Genomic DNA, 18,964 nt, shown 5'->3' on the forward strand with positions numbered 1-18,964 from the left:
GTATATGTATTTTTCTTTGTATTTTCTGTAGTTTTATTAAGTTGGATGCTGCATTTCTTTTTTTTTTGAGACGGAGTCTTGCTCTGTTGCCCAGGCTGGAGTGCAGTGGCCGGATGCAAGCTCCGCTTCCCGGGTTTACACCATTCTCCTGCCTCAGCCTCCCGAGTAGCTGGGACTACAGGCGCCCGCCACCTCGCCTGGCTAGTTTTTTTTGTATTTTTTAGTAGAAACGGGGTTTCACCGTGTTAGCCAGGATGGTCTCAATCTCCTGACTTCCTGATCCACCTGTCTCGGACTCCCAAAGTGCTGGGATTACAGGCTTTTGAGCCACTGCGCCCGGCAATGCTGCATTTCTTAACCTTGTAAATAGGCACCTGTTTACACTTACATTTTTCATACCAAATAACTCCGATATTAATGTCTGTACCACTGCTTGCTTGCTTTTTGGATTTCTTATGTAAATAGATGAGTTTTAAAAAGTTAGGTTATACATTCACATTGTTCAAAAACCGTATCAAGCCTCACCCCCCATGCTGTGTGTGAGCATCTTCCTTCCTGTGCCACAGTCTCACACGTTCATGTGGCTGGTAGCACACACCCCTTACGCACCCCCACCCTGCCAACCATTCTTCGTAGTTTCTTTTTGTACTGTTCCAAAATTTTCTCAAGCATCTATAAATGAATGAGAATACATTTTTCTACATGAAGGCCTTCCCCCAATTTTTGTAACATTCTCAGTAACAAATGAGATACACGTTGATATTTACCTTTATACTATTTATTGGGTTTAATATTTGTAACAATTTTTTCTACTGAAATAGCAGGTTGTGTTTACCTGTCAAACCCCAATATGAGAGATGTGTACAAAAGCAACAGACTGATATAAAAAGGTACGTGAAAAAATTAGCAAACCAAAGCATGATAAATGGACGAAGCACTATAAAATGACTGTGCTGGTTTACGTAACTGTATCTTTAATGTATACTGTGCTAAATAGCCTATAGCCACGTTTTAAAGAGTTCCAGGAACAATTGCCACACATTCAAAGAACGAGCATTCACTACAGCCTCCCGATTTGACTTGATGGGAGGGACAGGAGAATGAGTCACTCTGCCACCACTTTTCCTGCCTTGGATTTGTAGAGGATTTTTTTTTTTTTTGGTCTAATTTGTTTTTCCTATCACTGCCCTACTAATGTACCTGCTTATAGGCCATGAAAATAAAATGCCATTCAACTTTTTTTGTAAAACTAAAATAATCATATGGTACTTAATCTTTGGAGGATTTAATATGTGCTAAATGGAGGACTAGAGCATTACCTTATAGGAGAATCACGGGGAACAGAGAAACTGCTTTTTGAAGATGATGTGGAAGGTCAGGATGGATTCCAGGGCATTCAACCTGGAAGAGCTGAATAGCTTTACATTGAGAATTACTTTATGTGTTAAATCTTCTGGCCATCATTATCCATTGTTGGATATTTTAACAATTTTATAGTTATTCTTTTCAATTTTTCTCATATGAAACTGTAAATGGCTGTACTAGAAGCTGTCATTACTGTTCCAAAAAGTGAAGGGGATTTTCTCTACAAAAGGAAAGAAAATGGCACATTCACATGTAGGTAAGTAGCTTCTGGAAACATCTTCACTGCACAGAAATGGTTCTCAGCATGAGGCTCCCAAACTTTCTTAGAGTGCCATTCATTTTAGTATCAGAGTTTTGAAATAGGTTTAAAAGCAATAGATGTCAATAGGAACTTTAAGGTGAGGTAAGAGAATTTTGTAATTATAAGTTGATTTTCTATGGCTAACTTCCCCTTCTAATTAGAACAAGACATTGGGTGGGAGGTCCTCTGCTGGACTCAGGCTGGTGGGGTTGCTCTGGGCTGTGGCCCTGGAGAAGGCTGGGCTTTGGGCATCCCTTGGGTGGGCCTTGTAGGGACAGCCACACACTGCAGCAATCACCACTTTGGCTGATCTGAAGTGGCAACGGAAATAGCAATTTGACTGTCACAAACTGGAGATGCATTGGCCTGGGGTTTGACCTGGGAAAGGGGCTTGTGTCTGGGTGATAGGGAAAGGTAAACAGATAATATTGGCCACTGGCTTCCCGTGGGCAGCTGTGTTGAATCAGCCTGCTGCTGAGTCACAGGGAGTAACTGCAGCTGCCTAGGGCTGGCTTCTAGCATGGGAGAGGAGGAGGAAAGGGGTCCTGCAGTGTCCCCCAGCAGCCGGTCATAGTGTGTGAAACTCCTAGCCTGAGAGCCCCACCTCTGGTCAGCACTAGTGTTGGGAGACTTCTGGGAGGGTTTATGACTTTCAGCTGGGTAACTGGTGTCTGGCTGGGGCCATCTTGAGCGCAGTGAGGAAGGATCTCTCAGCCTGAGTGATACGTAGGGGAGCCCTGCATATAGCAGTTTTGAAATGAGTATGCCTCACGAGGAAAGTCTGCAAGAGGTCAGGGTGCATGAGAAAGATCTGGCCCTGCTGCCCTGTCACTGCCTTGTACCCTTTCTGCTGCTGGGGGTCTCATTGGCTCAGAGTGCTTAGTAAACATCAGTGGCAAAGGGACAGGAGGACGCTCAGCCCTGCCAGTCGGCCCAGCACCAGGCTCTTTTTAGCACCGTGGAGACCATAGGCTCCTAAGAACATTCTGACACAGTGTTAGGGTTTTTTTTTTGAGGATGCATTGATGTATTGATTTGCCAGGGAACAATGGCCTATAGTTCAGCCTGAGAATTCTCATAAAGTTAAGAAGGCATAAAAATGTCCCCCCCGAGACTCGTCAGGAGTATTTACTCTCCTACAGTTTAATTTGCTGCTTTTGTGGTTTCTGTGATGTCATCCCACATGTGTAAGCTGGAAAAATCCACCCTGGGAAGTGTAACCTCCTGTGTGTATTTCCACAATGGAGGATGTTAGGCTTCGTTTCCCTCGGTTGCTACACATCTGATTACATGTGTCAGGAAAACAAACTTAAAAAATTTCAGGAGACAAACCTTTCAGTGGAATTGCCTGGAACCTATGAAGTGAGGTCATAGAACCTACAACTGTAAGATGATGTAGGAAGAAAAGTGGCCTCTGGGCTACTTTGTGTCTAGTCGCATTGACTTTCCAGGTGATGGCCTTACAAAACTCAAACCGCCTCTATTATTCATGCGTATACAATCTTTAAAAAAACACTAGATTGCCATTGAAATATGTAAGTATTAATTTTTTGTTGTACTCCACCCCCTGCCTCCCCCCACCACAAAACACCCTGGTTATTGGTTCGTTTCCTAAGTTATGAATTTGCTGTTAAATATGCTTCACTTGATAAATATTGCATCTTGGAAGGATTAATACTGTCTGTATTGTAAGGGAATATTAGTTTAAATATGTTCTTATTCAGAAATAAAATGCATGGCTCTATAAAAACAAATTAGTACTGTAGAGATACGAATGTGTCATCAGCCACGGCCCCTAAGTGGCCATTGATGACATGGCATAAGATCACAGTTTTTAACCTCCTTTAATATCAAACTCTTCCTGGCTCTCTGAAATAGAAGCATAGGAATTACAGCTAAGAACAAACAACAAAAGAAAAACTCAATTCATATCCTCTTATAATAGGAGGAAGGGCTAACATGCCAGATCTAAGGATTTGGGCATCTAAAAAGACAATGCCCCCATAATGCACCATAAAATTCTGTAAACCTTTTTAATAGTGTGTGTATATATATATATATATATATATGTTTGGCCTTAGTACAATTACCAAGTATAATATCAGTTACAGTAATTCTGTATGTATCTCAGCAGTATTATTTTCCAGCATGGCTTTACATTTTTAAGAACTTAACTATAGAATAAACAGATGCATGCTATAAGAGTTGGAATGTATTAGAGCTAGGTTCCCTTTTGTGTGTGTTTGTGTCACATGTTTACTTAGTTTATCCCATAGTCATGAATACTATGTTGCCTAGATACAGTGGGGAACACCGGGAAAGTGAGATGCAGTTTTGTTTTCTGGAAGGCAAACCAAGATTCTTGGTACATATTTTTCTTTCTGTTTCAAGGCATAGGAAAACTGTTGACCCCCAAAAGAAGCCCTTCTCATAATACACTCAGAGTGAATTACGTAACTGTTGTCAATTGTCTTCTAATGTGAAAACCAGTCATACATAACCCCTCCAGAAGACACTTCTCACTCCAGAAGTGAGAGGCATCATGACATTTTACTTTATCTGAGTATTTTTGTATTTCTCATGCCATTAGTCATCTTAAAGACCTTGTGAAACATGGCTCCCTAGTCAGGCATTTGAAGAGTGAAAAGTTCAAGGGGATGCTGCCCAAGCCAGCATCTCACACATATTTAGGAAGTTGATAAGCAGGTTCATTTCTTTATCACGTTCTGTGATGCTCAACAGGTAGGTTACAAGTGTTTAAGAAATAGGTTCAGACTCTATTAAAAGATTCCTGCAGCCAAGTTGGAAAAAGAGGATCCCCCATAGAGAAGGCTCTTTGTCCAATATCTACGAATAATGATAGCAGACGTGAGCTAATACCCATGAATATCACATTCCATTTGGTTGCAGTTTTTGCAAGCGTAAAGAGTCTGCCTAATTTTCAATAAGTTGAACTTTGCAGTAAAAGGAGATTTTTAAACTGACAGACTTGATTGACTAGATCTGGTTAATGGTTCACATCTGAAAATAGTTGTGGTCCCATGGAAAGCCCCATCTGTCTGAATAGATGATCGTTGTGTTACAGTTTGTGGTGATTTGCTCGGCTCCAAGCAGTACAGGGAGGTGGTGTTTTGCAGTGCCTGGGCAGTAGGTTTCTTGTAGAAACACCACCTTTCCCAGTCTAAATCACCTCCTGGTGGCAGTGCTCTAGAAAGGACAGCCAGAAAAAGAAGTGCTTGGCATTTCTATCAAGCACAACCTTGAGCCAAACATGCTCACGGCTGGTCAACTCAGGGTCAAGTTCCAGCCTGTCTAGTGTTCCAGTCTCTATCCTCGTGTGGCTACACCTTAAAATTCCTATCTGCAACCCAGGTTCTCTCCAAAACTTCCTGGCCAGAAGCCAGATTTCTACCTGCTGTCCCAGAGCTGTCCCTGGGAGCTTGCCTGCCAGTTGTCAAGGGGCACAGGGCCTCCCTGAAACCAGACACAGCCTGGACCTGAAGCCCCTTGGCTCTGGCCTGAGATAGGGAATCTAGAAAATCAACTGAGGTTCCACTTGGGGTCTCTTGAGCTGCATCTGGTACCATAAGCACAGCTGGGGGTAGGTGGGGGACTGCTTTCCAATAAGGCCTTGATCAGAAAGCAAACACATCCTGTCCAGAATCCCATCAAGCAGGATATTTCAAGTTCACTAAAATACTAAAAGCACAACAAGCCTTCCGCCATGGAAAACTCAGTGATGGTAAAAATGCCTACCACAGCGCACTGCACTGTAATCAACATTCTGCATAAATTAATAATTTACAAGTACCTGAGCAAGTAGACAGAGCACCATAGCACAGCACAGCACTGACGGCAGTAGCTCAAAGTTCTTATAGTAATGATGTTTTAAACATTTAAAAAATCCTAAAAGTTGGTACAAAAAAACTCCAACTGGAGCTGAAAGATAGTGCAAACTTCTGTCTTCACTGTTGAAAAAAGGTGTCGGCTTCTCACTTAATGTAGGCGGTGTGGGTGGATCTGGGCACTTGGTGTGGATATTGTGGAGCAGGTCTGAATGAAGAGAGGAGGAAAAGAAATGATCAGAGCCCTTGAGAAGTGATTCTGAGGATAGAGAGGTCTGGGGTTGGAGATGTATTCTGACAGGCTGAAGGGTTTTCTGTGTCAGATAGCACTGCCCCTCATAACGGTGGTGGGAGACCTCTCTCCAAAGCTGCACTTCCCACCCACAAGTCGGCTCTAGAACAGCACTGTCCCACAGAAAAAATGTGAGCTACACAAGAAATTTTCTAGTAGCTACATGAAAAAAGTAAAGAGAGAGGTGAAATTCACTTCAGTAATACATTTAACTCAGTACACCTAGAGGACTATTTCAACAGGTCATCAATAGAAAAAAAATGATAGTTGACATTTTAGGGTACTAAGTCTTCAAAATACAGTAAGACTTTTACCAGGCACAACATGCCTAGCAGTCCCTGTATCCCGCAGCACAGCTCCAGAGAACAGGGAGCAAAGGTGGGTACCCAGTATCCCTCAAAAATGAAATGTGCGGGACAGGACCAAAATCAGCAACTGACAGAGGTAAGATCGGCCATGGCTTGAGGGCATTTCCGAAAAAGGGCTTCCCCTCACTGTGTTCATGTAGTGTTTCTTCCTCAAATAGAACAAGAACAATAACTTCAACACGCAAACCACAATGAAATAATTAGGATGCTGCGCAATTTTTCTCTATTTATGCAGTCGGGAATTAACCAATTGTCCTGACCCTTTGACTGCCTTTATCTCTGAGATTTATTAGGCAGCTCTTTCTTCACAGGCCAGACATTCTTCCCAAGAGCTGCAATGAAATCACTCCAGTGTGTCTTCTCCTTCGGAGATACTGAACCCAGGGCCTGGCCACCACAGTACCTTTGGCTCTTTTGAGCTCATAAGGCAGGCTTCCTGCCAAGAGGGCATGTGTGTCAGAAGAGTGCTTTGGCTTGGGTTTAACTCAGCTGTGTGCTGGTAAATGTTTAACAGCCCATGGGGTTGGGGGCAGGAAAGCCTGATTTGCAGTGTTTGCCGATTTCCATGGTGTAAATACTCCCCCTGTGGCTGATTTCAAGCTACCACCCGATGTCACTAAACATGGAAGAGATGCAGGCAGCTACCATGACCTAGGTTTTCTGCCTTACAGAAATAATGGTCCAGTGCAATCTCAAGAGCACAGATAATTACAGCAAAATGGAGATGAAAACATGAAGTGAGTTTTGAGCACTTATTACCTTTGTTTCTAATATAACTTATAAATTTGTATAACTGAATCCTTACTATTGGCTAGGTTTAAATTCCTGGAAATTTGTTAGCTCTCACCAACCAGGGTGAGCTGGCTCCCCCACACCATGAGGTTAGCTTCCCAGCAGAGGTTGGGATTGAGGTCTCTGCCTTTCTAGTGGACCAAGCAGAAGTTGTGAAAGGTGATTCCTTTTGCCCATTGTCCCTGTTTTCCCAGCGTCCTGCTGCTGGGCAGCTGCTTTGCCTTACTCCCCATATGTCCCTTGCTCCTGCTGTGTGCCTCCAACCCAACTAATGTCTCAGGGCCTCAGGAACTGGGCAGAGTCTGCTGAGAGTTGTGGAGGTGGGCGTTGAGATGGTTTGAATCTGTGTTCCTGCCTCAGTCTCATGGCAAATTGTAATCCCCAAAGTTGAAGGTGGGGCATGGTGGGAGGTGACTAGATCATGGAGGCAGATCCTTCCTGAATGGTTTAGCACCTCCCCCTTTTCTCTTTCTCCTGCTCCAGCCATGTGAAGTGCTGGCTTCCCCTTCTGCCATGATTGTAAGTTTGCTGAGGCCTCCCCAGAAGCTTATGCTGCCATGCTTCGTGTACAACCTATGGAACTGTGAGCCAATTGAAACTTTTATGAATTACCCAGTCTTAGGTATTTATAGCAATGTGAGAACACACTAACACAGGTGTCCAGTCTTCATACTGTGTCTTACAGGCCTGGCTTTCTCAGGTACTGTAGTTTTGTGGCATCTTGATTTGCTCTCTCAGGTCCACTGTGGCTGTTGATAGGCACTGTGTGGTGATGCCTGTGATTATAAGCTCGTGGACTGCTTCCTTCCCGGTAATTGTCATGTCTATTTTATGGTATTCCCAGTTATAGGGGGAGCAGGAAGCATGGCCTAGACAACTGCACCCCTGTCCTGGCTTGGATTAGCCGTGGTTGGTCCTACAAGAGTTTGAGAGAGAAAGAGATAAACATGGCGTGTCACACAAACCTGAGGGGTGCCAGGCGGAGCCCGGTCTCCTGCTGTCCTGGGGTCCTGGCCAAGGCATGGGTGAGCCGAGTTCTGGCCAGAGGATCTGCAGGCAGAGGCTTCTGAGGGGGGTTTGGCTTACAGGTCCCCTGCAACAAACATAGCGTTAACTTTCCAGGAGCCAGCAGAAGCCCCTGAGAAGCAGGGCCTGCCACTTGGCACAGGCCCTGATTCCTGAATATCATCCTCTCACCATACAAGGTGGGTGGAGGCTGAGCTCTGTTAACCTTCTTGCCAAAATTTTCTCTAACATTTAAGACTTATCCATGGATCACAGTTAGAAACACTCGACTGTGGGGCTTCTGGGCTGGCCCTGGGGTAGAGTTGATGTTGGGGTTTCTCTGCCAATGTCACCCTGAGAACACACACTTTCCTGTGCTTTCTGTTCACCCTAAAATGAGAAGTTGGTGAAAATCTTTTCAACATCACATTCATTTCTTCAGTTTTGCCAACATCACATAGCAGGACTCGTTCATCTGTGGGTGGATTAGATGGTGAGGATGGTCGTGCTCAGTCGGCCACGTGCAGGCGCTGTTCCACATGTTGCTCCAGATGGCTCCGTGAAATGCACCGAAGTTCCTCCACTAACTACTTTCTCATAAGCTCAAAGAATTGATGCAGTGGTCTGAGGGACAAGTCAAGTTTTGTAAACACACTAAGGGGCAGGGCTGTGTTGACCAGAAGCCAGTGAGGGAGTTGGCCAGGGAAGGTGGGGTTATTCCACACTGGGTTTTAGCCAAAAATGATGCTTTGGGACTTGTGCAAGTCACTTGACCTCTTTCTCTGGAAAATGTGGGGAAAAAGACCTATCTCAGCATTGTTATGAGGATTAAAGAAAATAATGCATAGACAGTTCCCAGCACACACTTAATAGTTATTAATATCAGCATTCCTTCATGCCACAATCTAAAGATGTTTAATAGAAATAGAAAAACGGCAGGGCGAGGTGGCTCATGCCTGTAATTCCAGCACTTTGGGAGGCCAAGGTGGGCGGATCACCTGAGGTCAGGAGTTCGAGACCAGGCTGGCCAACATGGTGAAACCGCATCTCCACTAAAAATACCAAAAAATTAGCCTGGCATGGTGGCACGTGCCTGTAATCCCAGCTACTCGGGAGGCTGAGGCAGGAGAATCACTTGAACCCAGGAGGTGGAGGTTGCAGTAAGCTGAGATCGTGCCACTGCACTCCAGCCTGGGTGATAGAGCAAGACTCTGTCTCAAAAAAAAAAAGTGTAAGAACACATGCCGCTTTTTTTGTGGGGCCCCTCCTGTGGATACACATGAGAGAGGGGTTCATTGGAGCTGTGTCCAGAAGTCAGTGTTGGACACATCTCTGCTCTGGGCCCCAGGTGAATGTGGGTGCCATGTCTTGTCCTTGAAGCCTGGAAATTCATCTTCATGAATGCATAGAACGTCTGTCAGAAATGGTGCTAGAACCTCCAGGAGACAGAACACCCCTAATAATGAAATGCTCCAATTCACCATCATAGGACCCAGTATTCCTTATATCTAGCAACACTCAACAATGATTTCAAACACTTGAGTTGAATTTCTCTCACAGTGCTAATCACATGAAATGACATTCAGCAGTTGGGGCTCAGCTGAAAGAATGCAACAATATAATCACCATTTAACGTATCTTTGTAAAGCAAAGGAAGCTACCACAGAAGTCTGTAGACCACAGGTGTGTGGAAGATAAGCTGAGTTGGAACAATGGACACACTGGGCTAGGAAAAAGTCCCTGAACAAGGGACAGACTTAGAAGTGACATTTCTACATTAGTTTTCATTAAAGGAAACATCAAATAGAAAATCCCCCAGCTAGGAATAAAGGCCGTATAATGTGCCCAACAGCATGGTTTGTTTATATATTCAACCAGCTCCACATACACACACAGCATCCTCACTGGTAGAGAGGGGATGGTCATAGTCCCTTCCTCCCAGGTGGATGTGAAGGTTAAATGAGATATTGAGGCTCCTAGCACAGGGCCTGGCATGCAGTAACCCATGAGTGTTAGCTGCTGCTGGATTACAGTTATTAATGGAGTGAATTTACCACCAAAAAGCACTGTAACCCTACTAACAAACTTTGGATAATTAAGGTAACAAATCAAGCTCCCTTTCCTATAGCTAACAGAACCATGAGCAAGACATTAGTGTGTCATGTAAAAATGGATGTATGCACTCATCAAATTGAAATTAAGCAATACTAGTTTTGCTGCTAAGTATGACTAAGCTGTCTTGACAATAAAGATAACGTCAGGTTTTTATTGCAATGCTGAAGGAAAAAGTGAGGTATGTATCACAATATATTTGAATTTATCATGGAAACATAGGAGGTAATTAGGTTAGCCGTTCATTCTAGTTTGCCTGGGACATTCGCAATTTGTTTATCGTCCTGTTTAATTATTAATCACACTCAGGCACGTCTCCTACGTTAGAAGATATATGGTCACCATAGTGAAGAAAACCCAAATGGCTGAGATGCTGATTGAAGGGTCTGACCTCCAACCTGGGGATCAGTGCAGGCACCATCTGCTTCCTCTAGCCATGGCCAGGACATGGTTTGGATGGAAGCATGAGACAGGTTGCAAGCAAAGATGTTGCCTAGGTAAGATGCTGGCTTCCTGCCAGGGCTTACCTGGGACAGAATGACCATGGAACAATGGGTTAGTCCAAGAAGATGTACCTTCACGTCTTAGACATTAGGCATGGAGGTGTGGAACCTATGATGCAAGAAGCACCAGCTGCACATTTTGACCTTGGAGGAAGGGGTGAAATTGCCATGCTCTCTTTTAGGTATTGCTTTTTCATTCTGCCTTTGCAAAACCTAAACCTGAACCTGTCCCAGAGAAGTTCAGTGTGATCACCAAGCATCATCTGAAGGGAGCTGAGAAATGACTCTAGGCAGATCACTCACACATGATAAACATTTCTTTAAATCTATTTTCATTTTAAACAAGGAAATGAATTCAAACCTCATTCTTATGCCCTCTTAACTTCTTCCAGGTATGCTATTAAATAGGGCTGTTCCATTCTTCTATTTTCTGCTCATGTTCTGGTAATAGCCACATATTTCAAATTTTTTAGAGGTTTCAAAACAATTTTAAATCCAAATATAACCACTTTGCCTTGACCAGCATCATGAAGAAGTCTCAGCTGTTATCAACTTCACATGGTAAACGAGAGTAAACATGCCCTGCTTATCCAGAGAAATCTCTGCAGGAAGACTGGAATTCATCACAGGAAAATGCCAGAGATGCCCCAGAGATCCCTGGTGAGCTCATGCAGGGCTGGGGCGGCATCAACATATTTCACTGTGCAAATTCGGTCTACCTCTAGCTAAAAACAGTTGTGAGAATTATGGCTATAGATCAGAATATAAATGTTGCAAACCCTAATGTAGGTATCATGGAATTTGCCAAAGTTGACAGGCCTTCCATTTCCAGTAACATGGCAGGCTCTGTTGTTATGCTGTACCCCTTCTCTGATAACCACCAAGAGTTACAAGGCAGTAAATGTTTAAATCTAAGTGAAAGCAGCAGCTTGGAATAGTAACTGAAGATGGAGGCATCTGGCAAGTTAGGGAAACCTAAACGTGGGTTTTGATACTCTTTCACAGTGAGGAATACAGAAATCCAACCGAGGTCAAGACGTGGGCAGAAACCAAATGTCCAAGTTTGAGAGAGAATTCTCTTCCCGACTCCTCTCCATTCAAGTTGGGCTCTACAGACGAGACCTCAGGTTAAGAATCTTCTAGAAGTAAATGCATACTATAATCTATCCCCAGGTTACTATAAGGAGCATTCTTCTGGTGCTTGACAGACCAAGGGAGGAAAATAAACCTGTCCCACAAATTTTCCTTGAGGACTTGAAGCTGAAATCGCATCACCTGAGTAGTTCAGTAAGCTCCAAGCCATTTGAAGTGGTCTCAAACTGGCACTGCCCCCAGGCACCTGGCAGAGGCAAAATAACCCTTTATGGAAGAACTATAATTTAAAAAATGAACTCATGGGAAAAAAGGCTTACAAGGAAACAAGGCACCAGGAGTGAGAAGTGATAGAAACTTCAGCAGTAACATCCAAAGACTTCATATTTTGGGATTACTGGAAAAAGTTTTCTTACTATGTTTCAAGAAATGCAAGACAAGCTAGCATAGTTGAATTAGAACCAAAGAGAACTTCTAGAAGCAAAAAAAGTACAACATAGATGAGTGCAAATTGCATGAAGGTAAGTACAGTTTGATACCATTATGTAAAGTTTAAAACACAAAACACTATACACATGGATACATATTTATACAAAAATATTCAAAATATTCTATTAAATCAGCAAACTTATACAACAGTGATTGTATCTGGAGGGAGGCTAATGTAGTGACTTTAATGTTTTACTTTTTTAAAAAAGTGATAGAGTATGCATATATACATCTAGAAAGATGTGAAACAATGGTTATTTCTATGTAGAATATATGTAGAATAAATGTGAGTAAATTTTAGTTTTTTTACTTTTCTATATTTTTAAATATTTTAAAAACAAAAAAGTTCAATCTTTGGGCCAAGGAGGAAAACAGAAGAGAACATGTAGACTATTTAAAAAATATAAAATACACTACAACTTGGAACCAGTGAGCAAGGTAAGGCAATGTTTAAAGGAAAGTTCCAATATTTTCAGGTAACTATCACAAAGTCCCAAAAGGCAAGTACTATTATTTCACATTTGTAGAGGGGAGATTAAAGTCATGTTTCCAAGATCTAATAGTAGCAAGAAGAAGATCATATAAGACCTTGAGCTGGTTGAAGGTAGAGGAGAACAAGAAACCAGACAAATCTAATAAAACATAGGCCAATCAAGGACAAAATAAATGGTATTAAGGATTACTAGGTAGTCATCTAGAAAAAAATAAAATTTGATTATACACTAAGTGGGATTGATTAGTGAAACAAATAGACACATGGAGAACAAAAAACAGGGTGAGGCGATGGCCCACCTGGGAGTGACATGCAGCCAAGGGAACCCCCACCATGGGAAGTGGTACAAGAAAAACTGAGGCTACTGGGGTCTGGAGCAGACCCCCAGCAAATTGCAGCAGCCTTACAGAAGAGTGGCCAGACTGTTAAACAGAAAACAACTACCTCATCCAAAGGTCAGCAACATCAAAGATCAGAGGTAGCTAAGCCCACAAAGATGAGAAAGAATCAACACAAAAAGAATGAAAACTAAGAAAGCCAGAGTGTCACTTTTTCTCCAAATCATGGCAACAACCTCTCCAGCAAGCGCTCAGAACGAGGCTGGGGCTGAGATGGCTGAAATGACAGAGTAGGCTTGAGAAGGTGGGTAATAAAGAACTTTGCTGAGCTGAAGGAGCATGTGGTAACCCAATTCAAAGAAGCTAGGAATCATGATAATACAGAAGCTGAGAGCCAAAATAGCCAGTTTAGAGAGGAACATAACTGGCCTGTTAAAGCTAAAAAACACACTACATGAACTTCACAATCACAAGTAATGAAGCAGAGGAAATCTCAGAGCTTGAAGACTCTTTCTGAAATAAGATGGGCAGACAAGAGAAAAAAAGGAAAAGGAATGAACAGAAGGTCTGAGAAATATAGTATTATGTAAAGAGATCAAATCTACAAGTGATTGGAGTACCCGAAGAGACAGAACAGAGACCCCCCCAGCAAATTGCAGCAGCCTTATGGAAGAGTGGCCAGATTGTTAAACAGAAAACAACCCACAAAAATCCAAAGGTCAGCAACCTCGAAGATCAAAGGTAGGTAAGCCCACAAAGATGGAAAACATACTTCAGGATATAATCCAGGAGAACTTCCCCTACCTGGCAAGACAGGCTAACATTCAAATTCAGGAAATCCAGAGAACCCTGATAAGATACTCCATGAGAAGACCAACCCCAAGACACATAATCAGATTTTCCAAGGTCAAAATAAAAAGAAAAAATCTTAAGGGCAGCCAGAGAAAAAACCCAGGTCCCCTATAAAGGAAAGCCTATCAGACTAAGAGCAGACCTCCCAGTGGAAACCCTACAAGCTAGAAGAGATTGGGGACCAATATTCAACATTCTTCAAGATTTTCCAACCCAGAATTTCATATCTGGCCCAATATCATCTGGATAATGAAGAAAGACCCATTGGTGTGCTGTCTTCAAGAAACCCATCTCATGTGCCAAGATACACATAGGCTCAAAGGGATGGAGGAAAATTTACCAGGCAAATGGCAAACAGAAAAAAGCAGGGGTTGCAATCTTGGTTTAAAGTCTGTTTTGTCAGAAACTAACAAAGATCAAAAAAAAAAAAAAAAAGGGCATTGCATAATGGTAAAGAGTTCAATAGGAAGAGCTAACTATCCTAAACATATGTGCATCTGATACCACCCAGATTCACAGAGCAAATTCTTAGAGACCTGCAAAGAGACTTAGACTCTCACACAATAATAGTAAGAGTTTAACACCCCCCTGACAATATTAGACAGCAAATCAACAAAGATATTCAGGACTTGAACTCAGCTCTGGAACAAGTGGATCTGTTACACATCTATAGAACTGTCCACCCAAAACCAACAATCTACATTCTTCTCATTACTACACAGCACTTACTCTAAAATTGATCACACAATCAGAACTAAAACACTCCTCAGCTAATGCAAAAGAACTGAAATCATAACTGTCAACAGTGTAATCAAATTAGAGCTTAAGATTAAGAAATTTACTAAAACCACACAACTCCATGGAACCTGAACAACCTGCTCCTGAATGACTCTTGGTAAATAATGAAATTAAGGCAGAAATCAAAAAGTTCTTTGAAACTAATGAGAACAAAGAGGCTACATGCCAGAATCTCTGGGATGCAGCTAAAGCAGTGTTAAGAGGGAAAGCTATAGCACTAAATGCCCACATCAAAAATGTAGAAAGATCAAGTTAACAACCTAACATCACAAAGAACTAGGGAAATGAGCAAACAAACCCCAAAGCTAGCAGAAGACAACCAAGGTCAGAGTGGAACTGAAGGAGATAGAGACATGAAAAACCCTTCAAGAAATCAATGAATCCAGGAACTAGTGTTTTGAAAAAAAATTACTAAAATAGACCATCAGCTAGACTAATAATCAAATAGACACAATCAGAAATGTTAAGGGGGATATCACCATTGATCCCACAGAAATAGACTATCAGATAATACTATAAACACCTCTATGCACATAAACTAGAAAATCTAGAGCAAATACACCCTCTGAAACAGAACCAGGAAGAAACCAAATCCCCGAACAGCCAGCAATGAGTTCTGAAATTGAGGCTGTAATAAATAGCCTACCAACCAAACAAAACCCAGGACCAGACAGATTCACAGCTGAACTCTACAAGATATACAGAATAGAGCTGGTACCATTTCTGCTGAAACTATTCCAAAAAATTGGAAAGAAGGGACTACTCTCTAATTCTACGAGGCCAGCAGCATCCTGATACCAACATCTGGCAGAGATACAACAAAAGAAGAAAACCTCAGGCCAATATCCTTGATGAACATTGATGCAAAAATCCTTAACAAAATACTGGCAAACAATCTGGCAGCACATCCAAAAGCTTATCCACCACGATCAAGTAGGCTTCATCCTGGGATACAAGGTTGGTTCAGTATATGCAAATCAATAAATGTGATTCATCACATAAACAGAACTAGAGACAAAAACCATATGATTATCTCAATAGATGTAGAAAAGGCCTTCAATAAAATTCACCCCATAATGTAAAAAAAAAAAAACTCCCAATAAACTAGTTATTGAAGGAACATACCTCAAGATAATAAGAGCCATCTATGACAAACCCACAGCCAATATCATACTGAATGGGTAAAAACTGGAAGCTTTCCCCCTTGAAAACTGGCATAAGACAAGATGCCCTCTCTCACCACTCCTAGCCAACATATTATTGGAAGTTCTGGGATAGGCAATCAGGCAAGAGAAAGAAAGCATATTCAAATAGGAAGAGAGGAAGTGCAGATGACATGATCCTATATCTTGAAACCCCATTGTCTCAGCCCAAAAGCTTAAGCAACTTCAGCAAAGTCTCAGTATATAAAATCAATGTGCAAAAATTGCTAGCATTCCTATACACCAACAGGCAAGCCAACAGTCAAATCATGAACTCCCATTCAGAATTGCCACAAAAATAGTAAAATGCCTAGGAATGCAGCTAACAAGGGAAGTGAAGGACCTCTTCAAGGAGAACTACACTACTGCTTAAAGAAATCAGACGACATAAATGAATGGAAAAACATTCTATGCTTATGAATAGAAAGAAGCAATATGAAAATGGCCATACTGCCCAAATAGATTCAATGGTATTCCCATCAAACTACTACTGACATTCTTCACCAAATTAGAAAAAACTAAAAATTCATATGGAATCCCAAAAGAGCCCAAATAGCCAAGACAATCCTAAGCAAAAAAACAAAGCTGGAGGCATCATGCTACCCGACTTCAAACGATACTACAAAGCTATGGTAACCAAAATGGCATGGTACTGATACAGACATATAGACCAGTGGAACAAAATAGAGAACCCAGAAATAAGACTGCACACCTACAACCATCTGATCTCCAACAAACCTGACAAAAAGCAATGGGGAAAGGATTCCCTATTTAATAAATAGTGTGGAAGAACTGGCTAGCCATATGCAGAAAATTGAAGCTGGACCCCTTCCTTACACCATATACAAAAATCAAGATTGATTAAAGACTTACATATAAAACCCAAAACTATAAAACCCCAGGAGAAAATCTAGGCAATACCACTCAGGACATAGGCATGCAAAAAGATTTCATGATGACGTCAAGAGCAAAAATTGACAAATGGGATCTAATTAAAGAGCATCTGCACAGCAAAAGAAACATCAGACTGAACAACCTACAGAATGGGAGAAAATTTTTCAATCCATCTGACAAAAGTCTAATAACTAACATCCATAAGGAATTTGAATTTACAAGAAAACAAGCCCAGTAAAAAGTGGGCAAAAGACATGAACAGACACTTCTCAAAAGAAGACATTCATGGAGCCAACAAACATGAAGAAAAGCTCAACATCACTGAATAGAGAAATGCAAATCAAAACCACAATGAGCTACCATCTCATGCCAGTCAGAAAGATGCTGGCAAGGTTGCAGAGCAAAAGGAATGCCTTTACACTGTTGGTGGGAGTGTAAATTAGTTCAACCACTGTGGAAGACAGTGTAATGATTCCTCAAAGACCTAGCAGCAGAGATACCATTTGACCCAGGAATCCCATTATTGGGTATATGCCCAAAGGAATAGAAATCATTCTATTATACATGCATGCGTATGTTCATTGCAGCACTATTCACAATAGCAAAGACATGGAATCAACCTAAATGCCCATCAATGATACACTGGGTAAGAAAATGTGGTACATATACACCATGGAATACTGTGCAGCCATAAAAAGGAGTGGGATCATGTCCTTTGCAGGGACATGGATGGTGCTGGAGGCCATTATCCTCAGCAAACTAATGCAGGAACAGAAAACCAAAAACCCCATGTTCTCACTTATAAGTGGGAGCTAAATGATGAGAACACATGGACACAATTGGGTAGGGAGAGAAGTGCATCAGGAAGAATAGCTAATGGATGCCCAGCTTAATACCTAGGTGATGAGATGATCTGTGCAGCAAACCACCATGGCACATGTTTACCTATGTAACAACCCTGCACATCCTGCACATATACCCTGTTGGGGGAACCAGCCCCCAATATTTCAATGTAGGTGCTTTTCTATTTTCCCTAAGTGTTGGCCGGTCTGAGAAATAAAGGGAAAGAGTATAAAAGAGAAATTTTAAAGCTGGGTGTCCGGGGGAGACATCACATGTCGGCAGGTTCCATGATGCCCCCTGAGCCACAGAACCAGCAAGCTTTTATTAGCAATTTTAAAAGGGGAGGGAGTGTACGAATAGGATGTGGGTCACAGAGATCACATGCTTCATAGTGCAATAAAAGATCACAAGGCAGAAGGTCAGGGTGAGATCATGAGGTCAGGGTAAAACTAGAATTACTAATGAAGTTCCATGTCCCACTGTGCACACATTGCCATCGATAAACATCAGGGTTCAAGAGCAGAGAACTGGTCTGACTAGAATTTGCCAGGCTGGAATTTTCTAATCCTAGCAAGCCTGGGGACACTGCAGGAGACCAGGGCATGTTTCATCCCTTATCTGCAACTGCATAAGGCAGACACCCCCAGAGCAGCCATTTTAGAGCCCCCTGACACCCCCGGAATGCATTATTTTCCCAGGGCTGTTAATTCTTACTATTACTAAGGAAAGAATTCAGTAATATTTCTCTTACCCGTTTTTGGCAATAAGAGAAATGTGGCTCTGTCCTACCTGGCTCCCAGGCAGTCAGACCTAATGGTTATCTGCCTTGTTCCCTAAACATTGCTGTTATCCTGTTCTTTTTTCAAGGTGCCCAGGTTTCATATTGTTCAAACACACATGCTTTACAATTTGTGCACTTAATGCAATCATCACAGGGTCCTGAGGCAACATACATCCTCAGCTTATGATGATGGGATTAAGAGATTAAAGACGGGCATAGGAAATGATAAGAGTATTGATTGGGGAAGTGATAAATGTCCATGAAATTGTTACAATTTATGTCAAAGACTGCAGTAAAGACAGGCATAAGAAATTATATAAAAGTATTAATTTGGAGAACTAACAAATGTCCACGAAATCTTCACAATCTATGTTCTGTCACAGCTTCAGCAGGTCCCTCCGTTCGGGGTCCCTGACTTCCCACAACAGTACCCCCCAATTTTAAATTTTAAAAATGGCAAAGATGAAAAGGCAGTTCTTGAAAAAGAAAACAATCTTAAACATGTGAAAAGGTATTTCATCTCACTATGAAGTATTTCCTATGAAGAAAAACATGGAGACCATTGTTTTTAACCTATCGATTGGCAAATAAATGGAAAA

At 41.9% G+C, this 18,964-nt stretch overlaps 1 protein-coding gene across 1 annotated transcript in view; it reads right to left on the reverse strand.

Annotated features, from left to right (window-relative positions):
• Nucleotides 1-762: 762 nt before the first annotated feature.
• Nucleotides 763-18,964, reverse strand: part of ADAM12 (ADAM metallopeptidase domain 12) — a 373,557-nt gene continuing 355,355 nt past the window's right edge. Inside the window, exons 23-24 of the mRNA XM_025397498.1 lie at nt 7,929-8,056; nt 763-5,719 (exon numbers count right to left, since the gene is read on the reverse strand). Coding sequence (XP_025253283.1) covers nt 5,659-5,719; nt 7,929-8,056 — 189 coding nt within the window. The 3' untranslated portion in view covers nt 763-5,658. The remainder of the gene's footprint in view (nt 5,720-7,928; nt 8,057-18,964) is intronic.

The sequence above is a fragment of the Theropithecus gelada genome, chromosome 9, assembly GCF_003255815.1.
Source record: "Theropithecus gelada isolate Dixy chromosome 9, Tgel_1.0, whole genome shotgun sequence".
NCBI lineage: Eukaryota > Metazoa > Chordata > Mammalia > Primates > Cercopithecidae > Theropithecus > Theropithecus gelada.